A 22,826-nucleotide genomic window follows, 5' to 3' on the forward strand; every position below is an offset into this window, starting at 1 on the left:
AACCAATCCAGAAGAATATTTGTTTTGTTTTTCAGATGTACTCTCAAAAAATGTAATAAATGAGAAATTGAATTTTAGATGAGAATTTGTAAACTTTTTTTTCAGACATGATTGCTTTCAGAAAATGTAATAAAAAAAAATCTAATTTTAGATAAAAATTTGCGATATTTTTTCTGGCGTACTTAGAGAAAATGCAATAAAATAAAAAATCGAATATTTAAGAGGAAAATTTAGGAATTCTGTTTTTTCAGACATCTTTCGATGCATTATTCTAATTCATGACTAAAATAATTTTTTTAAGAGTATAAGGCAAAATCGATTTGAAAGTATAACTATCTTTATATATATATATATTAATTTTGAAACAATAAATCCCTAAAATCTCTTTCTCAGCAATTCTATATTTCTTCTTAACGTATTATTTGCTTTTTTCTCTCACATCGTCTGAAAAAAAAAACTACTTTTACTTTCATTTGCTGACAAACGAAAGAAAGATCATACATTATCACTCGGTAACATATTCTTTTCTGCATCAACTTATGCATGAAAGATTCGCTCATTGAAAATTCAGGCGAAATCTCTTGCATTTTCATATTTCTTATTCTTCTACGTTAAGGTGCCATTTTATTCATTGCCAATTTTTGAATAGTAAATTTCTACCTTCGCTGAAGACAGGAAACGAAGAAAGTGACAAAAAAGGGGATAAAAACTGCAGATTTTTATAGGACCTCGTTTGAAAGGGAAAAGGAAAGAAAATTCAAAAAAGCCTTTGGGATTCTTTGTTCTCAACTGCAGTAGGGACTATTTAATATTCTTTTTTTCCCCATCTTCTTTTCCTTTCATTTCAAATTCTTTGTTTTTAACCATCGTTTTCTGCGCATGGGAAAAGAACAGATGGCAATTGGTTAGAAAGTATATGACGTCATTCAACATGGTGGATGACAATTGTTTTCAAAGAAGCGAAAAAAAATGCATTCAATGCTTTTTCATTTATTCTACTTTCGCTTTTTTACGATTGCAGTGATTTTTATCCTTCTTAAATTTCAGTTTCTTTTCCTCGGTTTCCCCTTCTCTTTTTTTTGTTGCTAACAATCAGGAACGCTGAGATAAGAAATTTTCTGGATATATTGTTCTTTTACGATTTCTTGTTTCATTCCATATTCATCTGGTTTATTATTTTTTTCTTCGTATTTATTCACTAAAATGTTTAGGTTATTTTGTCTTCATGTTTAGGAACAGGGATATTCATAGACTACCCATAAAAAATTCATAATTAGTTATTTACTTAACTTATCTCACTCTTATCTCACACTTAACTTATCTACTTTAACTTATCTCACTCTTAAAATATTTTTTTTTAATTAATTAAAAAAATTATGATAAGTAAAATGCATGGTGTTGTCAAACTTCTCAAACTCATAATTATTTATGATTATTTGTTAAGAATTATTATTTTACAGCAATTCTTTTGCAATAGAATTTGTTTGTCTATTTTGCCATAAAATGTGGCCAGTAAATTTTCAACAAATAGTTGATTAATTGCAAAAAATTAAGTGGAGCTAAATGTTTGTTTCTATTCCTTTTTTAATTTTTTTTTACTACTATATAATAAAATAAATGTGCTTTTCGTTAAGGTTTAAGTTGCTGTCAACGTCATTGTTTCAAACGGCCAGACACTGAAGAAAAAATGTTAAAGTTCGAAATCATATTTAGAGTATTTTTCAAAACATACGCAACAGTTTTTTTTTTAAATTGATGTTATGATTACACTCATATAGATGATAATTCAAATTGATGTTATGATTATTTTCAAGTAAATATGCACCACTTTAAAACGAATTGTTACCAGTTACAAATGAAGATTGTTGTTATTTAAATGCTAAATTGACCTAGGATTCATATTATAATTTTATTTAAGTAAGTAAACAGTCATCAAAATACGTTAAATATTAGATTATGAAAATTTCGTTTAATAATTAATCACTTTTTTCAGTGAAACTTGAAAGTACAATTAGTTTTTTTTTTATCCCTCTTTTTCAATATGGCTTTAATTTAGTTATTTTCACCATCTTCACCTGTTTGAAGGACGATCCTTTCTTTTTATGTTTTTTGTCCATTTTTTTCAATTATCGGCGAACTCCCAAGTAACCTCTTGCTTACGGGCGCTTAGCGTGCTGAAGTCATTCTGGTCCACTTATTGTACCAGCCGTAAGAAAAAAGTGAAGGTGCTCCTGATAACTTTTTACCAGTTGGGTTTCATGTGTGGTTGGACCACTGGATCTTTCCCTTTTATTTCAGGATTGGATAAAAATAGTCTAGTTTGGAAAGGGACTTAATTCTTAACCTAAAATGATTGATTTTAAGGGAGTGGGTTTTTGAAGAACATTGCAAAATGACTGCTCTATTTTTGAAGTGGCAATATTAACGTTTAAGTCATTAGACTGAAGCTTGGGTCGCAGTGTTGAAACATGATTTAATTTGCAAAGTTTTTTAAGTATATGTCGACTTTTATCACTGTAACCTGACGTTTTCAGAACGAACAAGAAGCGGATGCGGAATTCGTTTTGAGCAGTCATCACTGGAATTCGAACCCAGGTGACCTTATTGGGAGTGAAGCGCTCTATCCCCTAAGCCACCACGGCTCAACCTTGTAATTGTTTATTTTATTTGATATCCATCGTTAAACAGTCAACCAAATTTCGGGTTTTCGTTTACTAATGTTCAATTCAGTAGCCTTGTAGTTTTGAACCCAATGCAGAAGACAAGGGAACTCGTGGATCAAGTATTGGGAGAAATTTGCCTTCGTGGAGGACTTATTGAGGGAACAAACCCGCATTTACGTCACACGATTCGGAAAACCCCGAAAACATCCCACTGTTAGCTTGGTGGTAAGGGGACTTAAACCCATGCTCCGTCTACCGCTGAGAATATTTTATACCAGTACTGTGATCGGTGCGAGCCAGGTGCAGAATTCGTATCTACCAGTCATTGCTGGGATTATAACCCGATTCACCTCATTGGAAAAAGAACATTCTACCTACTGAGCCACCAGGGCTCAGCCTTGTAATTTTTTATTCTTATTTTTATAATTTTTTATAGCCGTCATTGAACAGCCGACCCAATTTTGGATTTACGACTACAAATGTTCAACTCAGTAGCCTTGTAATTTTGAATCAATCCAGAAGACAAGGAAACTTCTGGATCAGTACCCCCAGAGGTATTGATTTGTTATGGGAACATGGAACTTTGCGATTCGACAGATTTAACGTGCATCAGTCACCATTTACTTCACGGAGAGTCTTCTGCCGGCTGGGATCGAACCCACGAACTCTTGGACATGGGCCCAGTGCCCTACCAACCAGGCTATCCCGGCCTTAGCCTTGTAATTTTTATAATTTTATATTTTATAACTATCGTTGAACAGCTGACCCAATTTTATGGCTTCACGACTACTAATGTTCAATTCCGTAGCTTTGTAATTTTGAACCCCATCCAGAAGACAAGGGAGCTCCTGGATCAAGCATTGGGATCAATTTTGCTTTCGTGGAGAACTTTGTGATGCAACTGAACCCGCATTTGCGTTACACGGAGAGGAAGAATACGAGAACCTCCCACGGTTAGCCTGACGGCAAGGGGACTCTAACCCACGATCCGGCTACCACTGAGGATATTTCACGTCAACAGTGTGGTCGGCACAAGCCGGATGCGGAATTCGTATCGAGCAGCCATTGCCGGGATCGAATCCCGGTTCACCTTATTGGAAGGCGAACGCTCGATCCCCTGAGCCATAGCGAAAGCGTTGTAATTTTGTGAAAATTTTAATACGAAGTTAATCCATTACACAACCATAATTTAGATCGGAGGGTAAATGGTAATAGTAATCAATCGGTCTTCGCTCATCGCTGCCCTATCACGTGTGAACTTTCTCAGCTCTAAAACCCCCGGGGTCATTTGCAAGACAGCAAGGCATCAAATCTCTGCACCACACAGATTGCGTGGTGGAATAAATTATAAAATTTTCTAATTATGGAGCTATTTTAATTTCTGATAAAAGCTTTTTAACAGCTGTTACAAAATAAGCTTAAAAAAATGAATCACACATGCTCATAAACTTTTAATTAAGTAACCCTCAGAGCTAAAGCTAAAAAATATAAAAAAATCTTGATTTTTGCCAGTGAGATTGATTCAATTAATGTCACCGGCAAGAGCTATTTCTTTTAACTTATTACACGGAGTTAAAAGCGTCTACTTGCTTTACTCAGCTTTTTGTTTAAAATATTGAGAAACAAAAATGCAAATTTAAGCTACGAATGACGAAAAATAATTGACATCAATAATGCCCCCAAAAAGCTGAAAAAGTAGTGAGACAGTTGGGGAAAAAGTATTCGATTTAATGTGTGGCATGAAAAGAACACCAAATAATCAAACAACTTGCATCCCAACGGAAATAGAAAAAAAAAATCACTTTAAGTCTAATTTTTCATAAAAACCATAAATTCTATAATGCACACAATCTAAATTAATTTATTTGCATCCTTTTTTAAAAGTTATAAAGTTTTTTTTTATTGTCATTACTAAATTTATTACAGATTTCAAATAAAAATACACGATAAAATTCATCAATTACATTTTTTTTTCAAAAAAATAGTTTTCACGTTTCATTTCAGTTTTTTTTAGTCATTAATTACATTCCCAAATTTTATTTCACTTTTAATATTATTTTATAAGGAAAAAGTGGAAAACATACGCGAAAAATGATTTTTTTTTTTTACTCGGTATAGGAAAAAAAAATAAGAAAAGGAAATTTTTATCACAATTATAATCTTTTTGAGTTCGAATTTTATGGAGTTGAATGACAATAGAGTTGGATTGAAATCTTTGTTTGAACATAGTATTTTTTAAAAGGCGAAGATAAAAAGAAAATTAGAAAAGTCTAGTTAGTTTTTCACGAACAACTGAATTCACTTTTTCAATTTCCCCATTTTAATTAAAAACTCTCCAAAGTTTTTCTCTGCACTCTGCATCGGAGTTTAGAACCAGAAAATTGAAAAAAGACGGAAAAAATCTTTTAATCAAAGCTGTATGTATTATTCACGAAAAAAAAGTTTTAATTCCAACTGTTATTTTAGGGATCACTGTTGGTAAAATGTAACAATATTTACTTTACGTATGTTTAAAAACTTAAAATAGTAAGTTTCTTTTTTAAAAAAAATATAACCTTACATCATGAATTAAAATAACTTTTAAATAGGTTATTTAAAAGTTATTTTAATTTATGATATTCTTTCCTATTTTTTGTATAAATTTTTGAAACTTTTTCAAATATAAAGCATGTGTGCATTTTGCTATAATCTCTTAAAAAAGTACGTACTTCAATTTAATTATATGGTTTATATATTAATGTCGATTAAAAATTTTATTATTTCAAAGATATATGAAAATAAAGAATTGTAAAAAAATTGCGCTGTTAGAAATTTCTCAGAAAAATAGTCAAATAACAGTTCATTTCGTTGTTTTTTTACCGTATTTAAGCAAAACAGACTAATAACCATATATTCGATGGTATTCAAACTGCTAATTGTGAGAAAAACTGTTTATTAACTGCTTCACACTAACCCCAGATGTCGGTTTTAGGTAAGACCAAATTCCGGCTATTCTCATGTTAAACTTTAGCACTTAAAAACTATATACTCTTAAAAATTGTAAACATCATAAAAAAATTGCAGAACACGTTCTACTTTTATAAAACATCAAAATGTTGACGTTTTATAAGTAAACAAAAGTTCTTAAAAATTCTAGCCTAAAAATTTAAATCTCATAAAAAAGAGTAGTACGTGTCCAATTTTTATAAACGTATATCCAATTTTTGTTGACGTATTAAGGTTAATATAAACATTAGCAGTAGAAAATAGTATCTTCTTAAAACTTTAAACAAGAGAAAATGTGTAATTCACGTCTTATCTTTAAAGTACAAAAATATTACAATGAAGATGTTTTAAGTTTCAATTAAACTATGAAACTAATGCTGTAAAGCCCTTTTAAAAGAGTAAGCATATGTACATTGCGCAAAATCAAACACGGATAACCCTTAATAGCTTCTCATGTAATAATCGAATCTTCCCGTTTTAGGATTCAATCTTTATGGTTCGAAGAGATGACTGTGCTAATATTAATTAGCATGCTAGAATATGCTAATAAATTACTACTGACGAAAATTGATATTTTAAGTTACGAAATAAGACAAACGAAAAAACTTTTAGTAAATATTTCTATAATTTTATTTTAATTTTTTATTATTTTTTTAAATTTTTTTTATTATTTTTTTAAATTTTTTTTATTATTTTTTGGAATTTATTTTATTATTTTTCCATTTTATTTAATTTTTTATTATTTTATTTTTTTTACAGTAAAAAAAGTTTAGAGTAATAAGACATGCAATCTTCATACATTATTTTAAAGAATGCTATTTTGCATACTAGAGTACAAAATGTAAGAGAAATCAGCCGAATATTTTTTCAGAAATCTAAGTTTTAAAAAACTGATTTTTTTTTTGAAAACTCAGTTTCTCGGGTACTATTCAACCTATTTTGCACAAATTTTGTATTTTGCCATGAAAAAATACGTTTTTTTATAATGATGTACAAAAATTATATACCTTAGAGTTCAAACTTTTTTCTACTATGTTCTTCAGAAATAATGAAAGAAAATGTGAAAAATAATAAAATAATGAAAAATAATAATTTTTTTCTAAAAATCATTTCTTGTATGAAATTATTTTTGGAAAAACGGATTGTATAATTGTATACAAAATTTTTTAAAATTCGCTTTAGTCTCGAGTTATGGCGAAATACACAATGGAAAATTAACATTAAACTTTGAGGTGATCTCCTGACCAAATTATTTGGGACTATACTTCCCTCACTGCAGCTAGCCCCTAGATTTCAGGACTCAAAAATCCGAATCAGCCGAAACAATGTTACGTTTATTCAGAGAAAATATGATTTTGTGTCTAATTGCGTTACTTAAAATATCGTCTGCCTTAAATAATTGGCATATTTGACGTCATCCTCTGGAACCATTAAGATTGAGTCCTAGAACATGAAGATCCGATCATTAGATCAAAAGTTATTCAGGGTGGTCCAAATTTTTTTCCGCCACATACGACTTAATTATCAGACTTTAGATGCTAAAAGCTAAAGGGAAACTAAAGTTCTAAAAAACTGTATTCTTTTACAAGTGTAAACAACTTAAGAGGGAGGTTTAGTTCGCTGCAATAACCAAAACATCAGCATTTATTGAATTTACTTCTCACTTTATCTTCTTAGACTTGAATTTTTGTTGATGTTTCTGATAAGTTCAAAAATTGAATCTTTTGGATAGTATTGAGATTTCTGATAAATAAATCTGAAGAGGGTGCAAAGAAAGGTTTTTCAAATAAAATTCTTTTCTTTGATTCAAAACATCTAAATCGATTTCTTTTCCTTTAAAAAGAAAATAGTATGGAAAAATTCCAAAGAAAAATCTCGACAACTGCATGAAAAACGTGCCTGTCAAACACTTCATTAGTGGACATATATATTCCCTTTCCTATTTTCCCTTCATCTCTTTCCAAAAAATCTTTTCCCCCACCACAGAATCTATGAATGACCAGAATCGAAATAGGGAAATGGCAAGGAGAAGAAAAATACGGTTTCCGATTAACTTTTCCCTTATCGGGGAAAAAAAATGTTCTTTTTTATTCCCTCTGACGGCACCAAATGATGAGAAGATATATTTTTAAAGGATGGAAGAACTAATGGTAAAGATAGAGGAAAAGTATGCTTCGGAATATAAATCGAAAATGATTTTTACCGAAATTGTTAAAAACTTTAGGAACTTGACAGAGAGAAAAAAAGTAATGTTTTTCAACGAACTAAGTGAATAACTGAAATCTTTTAAACTGCAGTTTTCTCACATAATACTTAAATTACTTTTACTTCTGAAGAACAGAAAAAAATATTAACAGAACAGAAACAGAAAAAAGAAAATTGATAAATGGTAATATAGTGACTCTTATTATTTGTTTTTTATCAAATCATCATGCTAAAATGACTTGTTGTTGTCGTAGGAAATGAAGGCACTGGGGGTGCGATTGTTCTTGTTTTCCAGTGGCGCCATCTAGGGCCAAGACTTCGACTTTTGCCATACTCATACATCACACCCATTCATTCATCCACAGATCACAATTTTGACCTAAACCAGAGAACGATCGATCTCCAATCCAGTACCCCCCAAAGGTATAATTTGTTGTGGGAACATGGAGGATTTTGGGACAAATTTAACTTGCATCAGTCTTCATTTACTACACGGGGAGTCTTCGCCTTGCTGGATTCGAACTCCCGTTCGTAAGAACGGGAGTCCAGTGACCTCCCAACCACGATATCCCGGCTCCACTAAAATGACTTAAAAATGATTTAGAATGTTGAAAATATTTATGAGCATACTAACTGAATATAAGTTTTCAGGTCAATTTTTCGGTGTTATTAGATTGTTTGGCTAGTAGAATTCGAAAATTGTGACTCATTACATGATTTAAACAAGATCATGTGACTAATATGTTGCTTGACTAATGTCATTTGAATTATAGCTTCATCGTACAAAGTTAAGTCTTAAAATTTCCACTAAAGAATTCAGGATCGCTAAAGAAGATTCGAGAATTTTTAATTTTCGAAATCTAAGTTTGTATAGTTACCACGTTGTTAAATCCTTAGCTATTTTACAATAATTAGTTTTCTCTTGAGTTAAAAGAAGAAAAAAATGTAAAAACTAATCATAAAGATATTTTTATAAAGCTCTTGAATGTCTTAGCACTAGGGATTAAAAATAGAATATTTTTAAAGCAAAAATAAAATATTTTAAAAAATAGAATATTTTAAACGAAGCAAAAGTTTTTTCTCACCATGTCTCAAAATAAGTTATATTGTTTCCCAACAGATGGCGCTGCAAATCAAAAAGCTATATATGAATGTTTTCAAAACTATAACCATTTTCAACGAGAATGTGGTGTAATCGGTTATAGAATTAACAGAAATTCTTGAAAATTCATAAGTTGGAAAGGTTTGCCACGTAGAAAAAAAAACATTATTTTATAATTTCTTCAAAATTCGACAACAGATGGCACTGCTAGCAACTGGTGAGAATAAATACTTGGTTTGTCTGTATCATTTTCTGCTCTTTTTTAAATAAATTTTTCAAATTAACGATCACATCTCTGAGACTCAGTAGGTGGCATATAAATATACGATGGAATTATTCTTTTTATTCAAGCACTACAGCCAGCTGCCGGCTCTGACCGTCTCAAGCAGTTTATTACATCTCTATCTACTAGCCGCTTATACTCTCCATCTATTTACCCTCTATTTTCAGGCCTGTGGATACGCTCAGGCCTGTGAATAATTAATTATTCTTTTTTATTTTTGTCAGGGTTAACGATGCCATATCTATAAATATGACCAAGCCATCTCAACTGCTGGATTTTAGTTGCATAAATTACTCTTGGTTTTTAAAATTTGCTGAATATTTAAAATTTGTTGTATTATCGTATTATCCGTAACCGCACAAAAAATTCCTCCCAAAATCGCAAATGAGTTTTCCTATTATTTATTCACTGTCCAGTTCCCTTTTCTAAATAGTATTATTTGTTTTACTAACGTCTTATAGTTATTGGATTTGTTTCCGTTCGTCAATATTTTGATTTGAACTGCCCTTACAAAAAATGTAAGGTGTTTTTGAGGTTTATTTGAGATTGTTTTAAGGTGTTAATTTTGAATTCAGTTCCATTTAAAGTTAACTTGGAAAACAACCTTGCAAAAGCAATCTCCCAAGGAGTATGAAGTTGTTTCATTCATATTTAAGGTAGTTTTGAGGTTGATGGCAATCTACTTTAGAGCTGATTAGGGAGGTTGTTTTTTAGGTGTACAGGTAATTAGGCAGTTTTAAAATATACAAAAAGATGGTATGCATCTGCTACCTTGAATGACCTAAATCAAGAGAATGTTGACTTTCACCGGTGAATGTCAACAATCATATAGTCCCTGGTGAATGTCCGAAATATTTGCCATATCCGATTGGGTATGAATTTATTCGTTGATGTTATTAAATTTATTCGATATTGTAGTATCTACTGAGGATAGATTATTATTAGGTTTTACCACTTAACTAGACCTAGTATATATTTCTGACATATATCAAAGCGACTACGTGATTGTCAACATTCATCGGTGGACGTCGACATTCACCCATTTCTGTCATTCACAGCAACATGTATTTTAAAGGTATTCATCTAAATATGGTTTCACCTGATAGAATATGTTAACTATACGAAAACAGATCGTGAAATGGATTATACTACAACCTCAGGGACAACCACTGTAGTGATGCTAACACTCAGTGTTTTCATCTGCAGTGGAAAATAGAATTCAAATACTAACTAATCGTTGATGCTACTAGCGAGGGTTCAACTCTGATGAAAAGTATTAATGATGAAAACAGATGGAGAACTATGAATTAAAATTTAATTACACTTCAATGAGAAGGTATTTATTCTATCTTTCATTTATAATAACCTCCCATTTACAGTGGGAAAAAAGCCATGAAATAGATGCAATAAACATCTTTAAATCCACAAGACTTGGTATACAACATTTTTATTTATACAGAGGGTTTGAAGACAGTCCATTATCTCTTCTTTCCTGATTGTTGTTGGACGATGACAGGACGGAGAGGATGTCCAATTGTTCCCCATCTTTATCCCTCCCCACACTTCCAAAGAGTAGACACAGCAATGAATGATAGCCGGACTAGGGAGTTAAGTGTGTGGTATTGCCTCGTTTATCAAAAAGGATTCCCTCTTTGGGCTGATAGCCTTTATTTTTTTCCCCATGGCTGTGTCGATTTTCTTCATCTCTTCTTTCTCTCTGGGAGTTATCCTCTCTCTCAAAGAGTTTGTGGGAGGGTGGTGAAGAATATTTGCAGACGATTTGGTGGAGAGGGTGGGCAAGGCTAACCACGTTCTTTAGCGAAGCCATAACTTTCGCTTTTATTCTGAGGTATTTGTCTCCTATCTCTTTTTTCCCCTCGTTTCTTTCTCCCTTTATCGGGTGATACACTAGGACTAATGGAGGGATATCCTTTAGTCGTTGTCCCACTGACCGAAACCATATTTCTTACTTTTTCGACCTCCTCAAATGGACCAACACAAGGGGAAGGTGCGTGGGAAGTAGTAAATTATCTAACGTTGGATGAAGTATTAGCTATGTTATTCATTGCGTATCGTGAAAAAAAAAAATCTTTCATATATATATTAGATATTATAAGAAAAGAATTGGAACTTTTGGACTATATAACTGCTGAAGAGTATTTCTCAAAAGTTTAGGTTAGTTTAGGTTAAGTTTCGGTTGATAAGTTATTTAGAGTTTTCAGTTACTGGTCAAGTAATCAGTTGGGGAAGATTTACAACTTATTGATTAATATTATTGATTAGTTCAATATAGTGTACTAATTCAATCTATAAAAAATTGAGAATAATTTATGCACACACGATTGTGAACATACGAGAGTAATCACAAATAAATATATTTTAAATCACAATAAAATATGTTTTTTCCCTGTAGAAATACAAAAAATCGTATATTTTCTGTAATTGCATAGTTTTGAAGGTTGAGGGTTTGTCTATTTTCTTACGTAATCTTCAATTTGGTCGAAAAACTCCGTGTCAATTTTTGTAGGCTCGCATCATTCAAGTCTTACGCAGTGTCAAAATCTCATCTTTCACTTCTTGAAAAAGCTGAATTACATTCCAGCCAAATGTTCTTTAAAATTAGTTCGGTTGCTTGTCTAACCTTCATGGCTGACACAAATCGGTTAATGCATTTTTGCAAATGCTGTGACAGTTTTTGTATGCCCATTTAATGCCAGCTCTCCTCAGTCTTATCTTTCATCTCTTTTCGGCTATGCATCCTTTCGAATTAAGCAGCGAGGAGCAGCAACTGGGAGCTGAATTTAGGCTTAGAAAGTATGCGTGACAATGTCCAGTTGTAGGGGTTGACGGTTTGATGCGAGACGAATAGAGAAAGCTTATACCCTTGTTCAAAATTTCCATTCTCTGATTCTAAATACTGTTATTAGTTTTAACCTTTTTAATCAGTATTTCACAGTATATGACAACTTTTTAATGTGATTCGAGCAGGTAAACTTGCTTTGGATTTAAGGGGTCACTTGTAGGACTGGCCATTAATTGTAGGATAAGCTTCTTCTTCTTTCTGCTATAGACTAGATCAGGTGTCGACATCCCTTCCGTAGTTAAAAGCTATTTTTTTTTCTGATGCAGTAAATTATTATTTCAGAAGGCTTAATACATGTACTATTAGAAAAAACTAATACACTATTTATGCGAAGCTAAACATGCATTTATTGTTAAACCAAAACATAGTAACAGAGTATTGAGGGTATTTGACTTGTTAACAAAACATATAATTAAGGAGCCAGATGGAAAACGAATAAACCTTTTTAATTACCCTAATTGTAATCTGAATAATAAAAACCTAATTTCAGTAGGTTATATAACTTTGCTTAGAATACATAAAATAACTGTTTAAAAAAGAAAAGAAAAAAAAGCAATATGAAAGACAGTTTTGGGATTGAATAGAGGCATAAACTTGTTCTTCTAGGTGAATACGCAGGTTTTCATTTCATGCAATTTATGATGCATAGATATTTAGATTACATTGAATAGTAGTCATAATTGAAAATAATTATTCAGATTAAAATGCTAAACATGCCAAATCTATGCATTTTNGATGCAAGCACATTGTTCGCATTAATAAATATTTATTAAGTATGAAATTTAGTTTTATTTAGTGTACTACTTATTTAGTGTAATAAAAGTTTACTAAACAAGCAGATTTGGCTCCCAATTTGTTTTAAAAATTGTTGTAATGTTCATATTTGGCTCTTCGGCTAAAAAGTTTGCCGACCACTGTACTAGGTGAATACGCAGGTTTTCACTTCATGCAATTTATGATGCATAGATATTTAGATTGCATTGAATAGTAGTCATAATTGAAAATAATTATTCAGATTAAAATGCTAAACATGCCAAATCTATGCATTTTTACACGATCAGTTCTGAATGCCGCGTCTGAAAGAGGGGGTAACAAGACTAAGTAAGAGCTAGATTTGCATGCATGCGTTCTGTCGCGCATTTCAATGTGTTCGGAGGGATTCATTAAATTAAATTTGGCATAGGTGATATTGGAGATAAATTTTTAATACTATTGAACTATTCAAGAGCTTGATTCGACTGAGTGCATGCATTCTCGGAAATTGAACTCTCAAATTTGACATTTCAGCAACTCTTGAGCTGTATTTCGTTAATTTGGAGAATACTATTGTCACGATATCGCGTAATTTGAGCTGAAACGTGAACTTTTAAATATATGACTAAATTGTATTCTCAACTACGTAACCTCATCGTATTATATCGTGGGAAATTAACTAATTAAAAGACTAGACGATCGAAAATAAAGTGACAATAGAATCGACCACCCTGTGCGGTGGTCAAGAAGTTGGTCTAGTACCAGGAAGATCCCAGATTCGAATCCCGCTTCCGGCATAGGTGTAATTTATTTCTCTGTTCCATCAGTCTATTTTTCGTTGTTTGAAGGAGAGTGATTCACCAATATTATGCCCGCTATAAAGTAACTATTAGAAAAGAGCTAAAATAGGCATTACGACTTTTTTTTTGTGGAAAAAAAAATCGAATGACGAAATATTATTTTAATTTTGTCGAAATTCGGTTCCTCAAAGAAGTGACGATAGTTTTCGTCACTTTGACGAAATTGTCAAAGAAAAACTACATTTTCCAAAAACATATACAGTATACTCTCTATATCTTACAGTTGAAGGGACGCTAAAAAAAATTTCAAGATAGCTGACTTTCTAGATAACAAGTTCAGAACTAAATAGGTTCTAAAAAAAATGAAAAATATATTCTGAAATATTGCACTAAAAAAGAGTTATGACACATAAGAGTAACTACTAATAAATATGTTTGTATTGATAGTTGACTATAACTCTAAATACAACAATGATAGTTTTATTTTTAAAAGTGAGACAAAAGTAATGATGCATTAAATAGAAAGGAATTGGTTTACAGTAATCTTACACTGTGATTTTTTTGAAAAAATTTAATTTCTATTTCGCGAAAAAATTCGACGTAACAAGGTTTTGAGAAGAAACTCTTTTGACATAGGAATTCAACTTAACCTTAGGAGGATATATAATGCCAATGGGAAAACATTATTTTTTTTTGTCATAACAAGGTTTTCGAGGTATCGGAGTTCGAGGAATTGAGAGTACCAGGAAACGGTTTTATCAAAAGCGAAGAAAGTTTCGTGAAATTTGAGTATCCATTTTTCACAGTGTGTGGTGTGCGGTCTCCTGTCCAACTTCAGCATTAGATGAAGATCTATGGTCTGAAACACATGAGTATATAACTCCCGTTTTTACCCCTCAGAAGTTTTGAAAATTTTTCCAATGATTGGGGATTATTATTCGATACACGTTATAAAGAAGGTGTTTAATTTGTTTTCGTGAGACAACACAGTAGTTTATAAAGTCCTTGACCAGTTGATACCAACTAGCAGCCCACATCCGGTCCGCGAATCCTTTCTTTGTGGCCCGCGAACTATTATTTGTCATTTTTTGCAGACAATTTTCGTAAAAACTCTATATGGGTTTAAAATATTTTTCCTTCGTTAAAAAAATTCTACTTTCATCGTTTCTGTGAAATTTAACATACCAACGGTGCTAAAAAATTTATTTCTCAGGTTTTGCATCCAAGAAGATATTTATTCAAATACAAAAATAATCGTGTATGTTGCTCCTTTTTATTTCGTTTTTTTTTTTTNTTTTTTTCTTTAATATTTTGTGAAAATAATTTAGCATGTGTGTATCAGAAATTTTTTCGAAGAAATTCTCCGATTTAGCCCTTTGAAACCACTCATTTTGGACGAAATTATTTACATTTGTAAGTTTTGTCGTCAGAATTTTTTAATATGCAATAAAATATTTTTAAATATCAACTTCTTACTTTAATTTGTGATCCAATACTTTTGTTCTGTACAACTTGATAAAAATCTGGCAGTAATATTTAATGTTCCTTCAAACAAAGAGTCCTATATAAAATCTTGATTTTGACTGGTGCTTTTAATTGCGGCCCCTGGCCTCATGTGAGTTGGACGATAAATAATATGATCGTATAAGGTTTTTTTCTTCTTGTTAATACGATTTTGCTTTTAAGATTTTTTTCTCATAGTAAATAATATGACATGTTTGGAATACAATACCGCAAGGATTGCTCTGAGTAATCAACGAGCTGTTTGACATTAAGAATGTCTTAAAGACAAAGGAAGAAGAAAAAAAGAGTTTTAATGACATAGACGCTACTGAAAAATAAACGCTGACTCTCACCTCATTAGCGTCTCCTGCCTCACAGCGACAGAATAACTCTCGACACCACCCTTCCCTAAATGTGTCATCTTAATTGTCAGACAGCGTCTCAACACCTTTTAAACACCACCCCTAGCACGACGGTTACATGCCAAGCTTTATCTCTTTTTTTTCCTTCTTCTTTTTCTGCAGGAGATTAAATCCCGCCTAGAAAAATAACAGGTATCTTCTTCTTGCTACACTAATTGAAACAGTCAGCGGGTAGTGATTGATAACTTTTTATTAGGAGAAGCCAGTTATTTAATGCGAGGCACAAGGAAGAACCGTGATTCATAATTACCCCCAGATAACAGGTAATCTGAGTGGCTCGGCGACTAAATTACTTCGCCTAACTGGGAACGGGCAAAGATGCGGAAAATGATAAGACATCTTCATATCCCCCCTAGCACCATTTGAATTTTTTTTTTTTTTTTGGTTTGATTTTATTTTTTCTAACTTTCTATCCATAGGAGACTAGCTAACCCTTTTTGATATTGTTGAGGAAAATAATACTGAGAAGATCTGTCTTAAAAAATGCATTTTAATTATAAATCTAATTAAAATTAGAATTTNGGTTTTGGTTTGATTTTATTTTTTCTAACTTTCTGTCCATAGGAGACTAGCTAACCCTTTTTGATATTATTGAGGAAAATAATACTGAGAAGATCTGTCTTAAAAAATGCATTTTAATTATAAATCTAATTAAAATTAGAATTTTTCTGATGAATGAACATAGGATTAACCCCTTAATGCATTTGCCATGTCTTACACGGGCAAAAGTTACCGGCAAACATACCCGTGTCTCACACGGGCAATCTTGTAATATTTCTAATACCCGTCTATGATTCGTTCTAGTAAAAATGTATAGCTAGATTATAATTAAATTAATTTATCATAGACGATAACATAATGCACAATTTTTCTTGTGTAAATCACGTGGTGCATTTTGATGATTGGCTATCTAATATCTAATCTATATATATTACGAATTTATTTGACGATTTTTGATTTATATCACGAATTATACTATAGCGCATTTCTAATGGGTTTAACGAATTACATGTCATTTATTTGAATTCAAATTTATTTTAATGACTTAGTATTTACTAAAAAGATGTAATTTTTTTTAAAAAAAAAATTTTTTATATGGATTTGAATGATTGTTTTGAATTCTTAGAATTTTGTGCATTTGCAATGTACCTAAGTTAGTAGCGAGCGAAGCGAGCTTGGTTTGCGAAGCAAAGCATATAAGATTGCGTAGCAATTTTCGAGGGTTGGCGAGCGTTAGCGAGCAGGGGGCGCAGCACACTAGTTTAATATATTAGTTTAATTTATCAATTATTAATTGATATATCGATTTAATTTGATTTTAATATTTCGAAATTCAAAATAAAACAGTAATCAAATTGTTTAAACTTTGTTTGTACAGTAATTTTTTCTACAACTTTTACATCAACCCCCTTCTTCCCAGTCACCCCTCCCCAACAAATGAAATTGTAAAAAATTACTTACACAACACCTAGGAATTTTCTGCTAAAAAAAAAAAAAAAAACTCGATCATTTTTAACCAGTTTTTCCGAGAAAACTCGCTCTTAATGAGTTAAACTAGAAATGAAATAAATAAACTATATTCCAAACTTAAAAAGCAATTCATCGATAAAAATACTTTTATTTTTAAACAAATAATTACACTATTTTTCAAATGACGAAATTTGTGAGCAAATATATGCGCCAGGTATTTCATAACCATTGACTTAGGTATACAAAGGTAATTAATAATTAAATTATGAAGGAAACGGATATGTTGTCAAACTCGGAAACATCAGCTTTCAAGAATAACGGATTAAAACACCAAAACTTTTAACAATTTTATGCCTGAATGTAAAATTTAATTTAAAATCAAATGAACACAATCCGAAACAATTAATCTATTAAAATATTTCTTCAATGAATTAGAGTTACCGCTACTGTTGCGAAATTGGTTAAGGCGTCGATCACACCGCTGGTTGGAGAGCTGAGGGTAGTGTGTTCGATTCTGGTGGCTGACAAAATAACCAGCGTGTGTACGCAATAAGGTGCACATCCTGGCTGAAACTCCTCTCTGTGGTTGTGGTGTGGAAATTAAGAGAGAGGGGGGGGGGTACCACAGGTACTGTCCACGTCGTCTGACCAGTATCAAAATTACGTGGCTGATTGCTACCATGGCCAATAAAAGATAGAGCTCTAAAATGAGGCTAGATGATTGGCCGAATTCAATTCGTTATACATCACTTTTTGAACATTTCGTCTGACAAAATATGGGATTTAATATGTTTTCTGCAATTATTTGCTAGGCAATATTTCTTTAACTGGGAAATAAACATAAACTTATTTAAAATATGGTAAATCAGTATCGAGAAAAGCGGGATTAAAACATCTAAATATTTCATGCACGAAAGTAAAATACAAATGAAACCCCAACTTGATACAGCTGTATTCGAAATCGAAGAAACAATTTATTTACTAAAAAACTTTATACTTACATTCTACTGAAGTCAATTTTATTTTGTATGATAGAGAATATTGATATGTACAAAATATAGGCACAAAGTGATTCCCCAAAGATTAATGTGTGGTGTGGACTAATGCACGACCGAGTCATTGGGCCTTTCTTTTTCACAGAAAAGACGGTCTCATCAGTCGCATACTTAGACACGTTGGAAAACTTCGTATTTAAGCAACTAGAAGAGCTTCATGCCACATGTCTTGTATGTTGCTCCTTTTTATTTCGTTTTTTTTTGTATTTTGTGAAGGTGCCACTTCGGTGCATGATTGGTACGCATGTGCGTACCAGAAATTTTNTCAGTCGCATACTTAGACATGTTGGAAAACTTCGTATTTAAGCAACTAGAAGAGCTTCAGCCACATGTCTTTTTGCAACAAGATGGTGCACCACCTCATTGGGGTTTCATCGTTCGTAGTGCTTTGAATGACCATTTTCCAGGAAGATGGATTCGGCGAGGAGGTCCAATTCCTTGGCCACCCAGATCACCTGATATAACGCCGCTGGACTTTTTTCTTTGGGGCTTTATAAAGGACAATGTTTACGGGAGGATCGTGTCAAACATTGATGACCTAAAAGTCAGAATTACAACCGCAATAGCCTCTGTGGATGCCGACATGCTTGCCGCTACCTGGCGTGAAATTGACTATTGACTTGATATTCTCCGTGCGACGAAGGGGGCACACGTGGCAGTTCATTGACAAGGGTCATGAAACTTTTTGAGTTTATCTAACCATTTATGTTATTAATTTTAATCTATCTTTATTATTTTATGAGTTATTAAACATCAAAATGAGTCCGGGACTTTATAAACACTCTGTATTTAAGTGTGGAGAAAACAATTTTGTCAAAATCTAAGGAATCATTATTCATAAAAAACTGAATTAAAACATCAAAACTGGTTTGTTGCTGTGTAAAATTTCGAAGTTTTTTTAAATTATTGACTTTACCTAAAAATTCTGATTCCCTTAGTTCATATGACTTAGATAAAATAGGCAATCCCTTGTTATACATGAGTATATCGCTTATTATACTAACTATAATGTGCATAGTATAATGGGGGTACTAAACTAATGCAACTGGATTGCTTACTTAAATATTATGTATCATAGTAAAATATAAACAGCTGGAAATAATGTATAATTTTTGTATGTTTCTTTAAAAATAAGTGTGCAGTTTAAATGAGTATTAATAATATATAGAACAATACTAACAAATTCAAAAATTTTAATAATTTTTAAATAAAATTTTGATACTTTTTTTTATGAAAATGCATATGCTCCGCTTAACTTATCAAAGAAATCGAAATAAACCGTGTATTTTATTTAAGAAGATAAAAATTTGATATGCATATTTGAATAAATAAGAAATATAACATTGTTCTTTGCAGTTTTAATAAAAAAATATTTTTCTCTTTATTGATCAGTAAAAACCGAGATAAAAACTAGTCTTTTTCTTTTTATTTTAAAAAGAAAAAACACCCAACGAGCATCTTACACGTTTATTTTCTCAAAAATCAAAAATAAGATAAACAGTTTTTTACTGTTCTAAAAATAAACTAAAAAAATGCAACATATAATTTGAAATACAGAAAAAAAAATTAAGCTGTCAGATCTTTTTTTATTCTTGAAGCATAGGTTAATTTCAAACATATTTATCTTGCCGTATCAAATTCTAAAATCTCTTACTACAATTTTAAAAAGTTATATTTCTTAATGGTAAAAAAGTATGTGCAGAAATAAGTATGAAAAAATTACTAATTACTCTTCCCATAAAATTATTATCACATTGATAAAATTAAAAAGTGAAAAAAGGTAGTTCCCAAAACAATTTACGAACGACACAAAAAAAATTTATTATGAATGCTTTAATCTACTCTTTAAATACATTATTAAGCCTTGCTAATAGCATTACAGAAAAGAGAACAGAAAAAAAATCATAATAAAGTGGAAATTAAATAGTTTTTTTATGAATAAAACAGCCTTCAAAAACATTTCTTTAGAAATTTGAGAATCAAGTGGCAGTTTCATAGAAGGAGGGCATAATATAATAATAGCGAAAAAAAAATTTTTTTTTTACTATTTTTTAATGAAAAATATCCTGGAAATTAGAATTTGATAGCTTCATTAACAACTTCATTGACTTTTTGATGGTCAGAGAATAATTAATTATAGCCCATTAAGCGAATTTTTTAATCGCTTTCTTTTTAAAACATTTTCTGAAATCTGTTTCATTTAATCACGCTTTCAGCTCTCGTCTTCATTAAGAAGGGGAAAAAAATGTTTCCAGGAAAAATGAGAGGGTGTAAAAAATGTTTGAAAGTTTTTTTTATTTTTATCATCGTTGTAATGAAAATTTCTCGGTTATAAAAGTTAACTGGACTTGAACTACTCGTGTGATGCATAATATTGGAGATAATACGATAGATAAGTAAAAATTCATGTAATGTAAGTAGAATATTTCTTCAAAAAACGTATACAATTTAAAACTAATGTGATATTCTTAAACTAAAAACAAATATTGTTTGATTGCATAGATAAACATTGAAAAAAAATCTGTTTATGATCTTTTTTGTCTTTAGAATATTCAATTTTGTCTATTTTTTTTTGTCTTCAGAATATATTATAAAAGAAACAGTTTTACGCTGCTATGCGTGGTTTTATATATATGTTACTGAGAATGACCAAATCAAGAGAATGTCGACTTTCACCTGTAAATGTCAACAATCACCTCGTTTGGTGAATGTCCGAAATATTTGTTAGATTCGATTTGATATTAAAATTTATTCATTGATATACATATATATATTATATTATATATACATATATATAATCAAATATTACAATATTATCAAAAGTTTTAAAAAAGATTAGCCTTAATTTAACCTTAACCTTAAAAAATCAATGTTGGCGAGGATAAGCCTCTTAATGACCAAAATAAAAAATTCTTATAAATAAAATGTTNTATATATATATATTGTTCAGTATCTTAGAAATATAGCGCCAACTTGGCATCATTGTCTTAGCATCCTCGCCACCGTTTCTTGTAACCCCAATCAGTTGAAAATTAGTTGTTGATCTTATAGCAATCGCGTGCTCGTAGCACCAATCATAATAAAATCTTAAATACAGTCCATATCTGTTTTAATCATTTGTTAACAAACGAACCAGCATAGAAATCAAATCAATTAGTATCGAACATATATATATATATATTTGCAATTAACTACTTCTGTCTGTTCATTTACTAGCATAATAATTTCCATATTTTAAAGGGAGTTAATAGCATTTTTTTTAAAAAAATAATAAACAAAGCTTCTGCAAACTTCTTAAAAACAAAAAATTCTTACGTTGTTTAATATTTTTGATATAGTTACCGTTCATTTGTACTTTTCGTTAAGGCGATACTTTGCTTCAAAGCAAAAAATAGTACTTTCATACTTTGTGATGACAACAAATTATTTTCAAAAATGTACTCACGGTATTATTAAGTGTTTTTTCTTCTTTACTCTCAGTTTTAAGTCTGGAATGGGAATTGTTATTGGAAGGAAGTAATTCTTCAGGCTTTGGAGACAAGGAAACAAAATTCTGGAAAGAGAAATAAAAACAGAATCTGTAGAAATAAAAATAATTTCTTCACTTAAGAATACATATCATTTTTCGTTTCAAAATTTTATTTTTTAAATTACAGCACAAACCAGACGAAGTATAGACTAGAGCTAAGATATGGGCATTATTTATCTTTTAATCAAAAAATTTGACACATTTTATTGACTTTAAGATTTTTTATAAAACAAAACCGCAGCAAACATTTTTTAGAAGGGGGCATATATAATTTAAAATTTATGATCTTTTACCTGATATGAAAACATGCAATAAAACTCTAGAGATGAATTTTTTTTTAATTGCACAATGAGAAAATCCCGTGTTTTTATTAGTACAAATTTTCGGTCATGATTATTATTTTCATTATCATTTCATTATAAAATTTAAAATTGAAATTTAGAGAACAATTAACAATATTAAAATGAAACAAAATAGGTTATGAAGTATATATTTTTTCACTTATACCACAAATAAGCCGAAGTATTAACTAAAACTAAGACATGGCATTTTTTTTCTTTTAATCAGAAATTTTGACATATTTTATTGATTTTTAAGATTTTTTTAAAACAAATCACGGCAAAAATTTTTTTTTTTTGGGGGGGGGGACACATATCGGACTTAAAATTTATGATCTTTTACCTGATATGAAAACATGCAATAAAATTCTAGAGATGAATTTTTTTTAATTGCATAATGATAAAATCCGGTGTTTTTATTTGTACAAATTTTGGCGTTTTATTATTATTTCCATTATTATTAGAAAAAAAATATAAAATTGAAAATTAAAGAATCATCAACAATATTAAAATGAAACAAAATAGTTTATCAAAATTACAAAAAAAGTTATGAATAGGTTATATATATTATGAATAGGTTATATATTTTCATTATGTAAGTAATTCTGCAGCAGTAATTATTCATATTTGATAAATAGTATAATAATGTATAATTGCTAATTTATAATTTCTAGTGACTAATATGAAATGTACTACCAAAGTATAAATATGCATATTGTTTAATCATCAAACCTTTTGCAGTGACAGGTGTAAGTCTTTAAATTACTATAAATATACTTTAAGAACACAATTGTTAAGTTTTCAGGATCGCTCAAAAAGATTTTTACATACTTAAATATACGATGCAGTGGTACA

General features: G+C 30.8%; 1 protein-coding gene across 2 annotated transcripts in view; it reads right to left on the reverse strand.

The window, feature by feature from the left end:
* Positions 1-22,826, reverse strand: part of LOC107445627 (uncharacterized) — a 593,665-nt gene that overhangs the window by 264,505 nt on the left and 306,334 nt on the right. For both annotated transcript variants that reach the window (XM_071177173.1, XM_071177172.1), the window contains exon 3: positions 21,550-21,657. In XM_071177173.1, coding sequence (XP_071033274.1) covers positions 21,550-21,657 — 108 coding nt within the window. The remainder of the gene's footprint in view (positions 1-21,549; positions 21,658-22,826) is intronic.

Source organism: Parasteatoda tepidariorum, chromosome 2, assembly GCF_043381705.1.
Source record: "Parasteatoda tepidariorum isolate YZ-2023 chromosome 2, CAS_Ptep_4.0, whole genome shotgun sequence".
In the NCBI taxonomy this organism is placed as follows: Eukaryota; Metazoa; Arthropoda; class Arachnida; order Araneae; family Theridiidae; genus Parasteatoda; species Parasteatoda tepidariorum.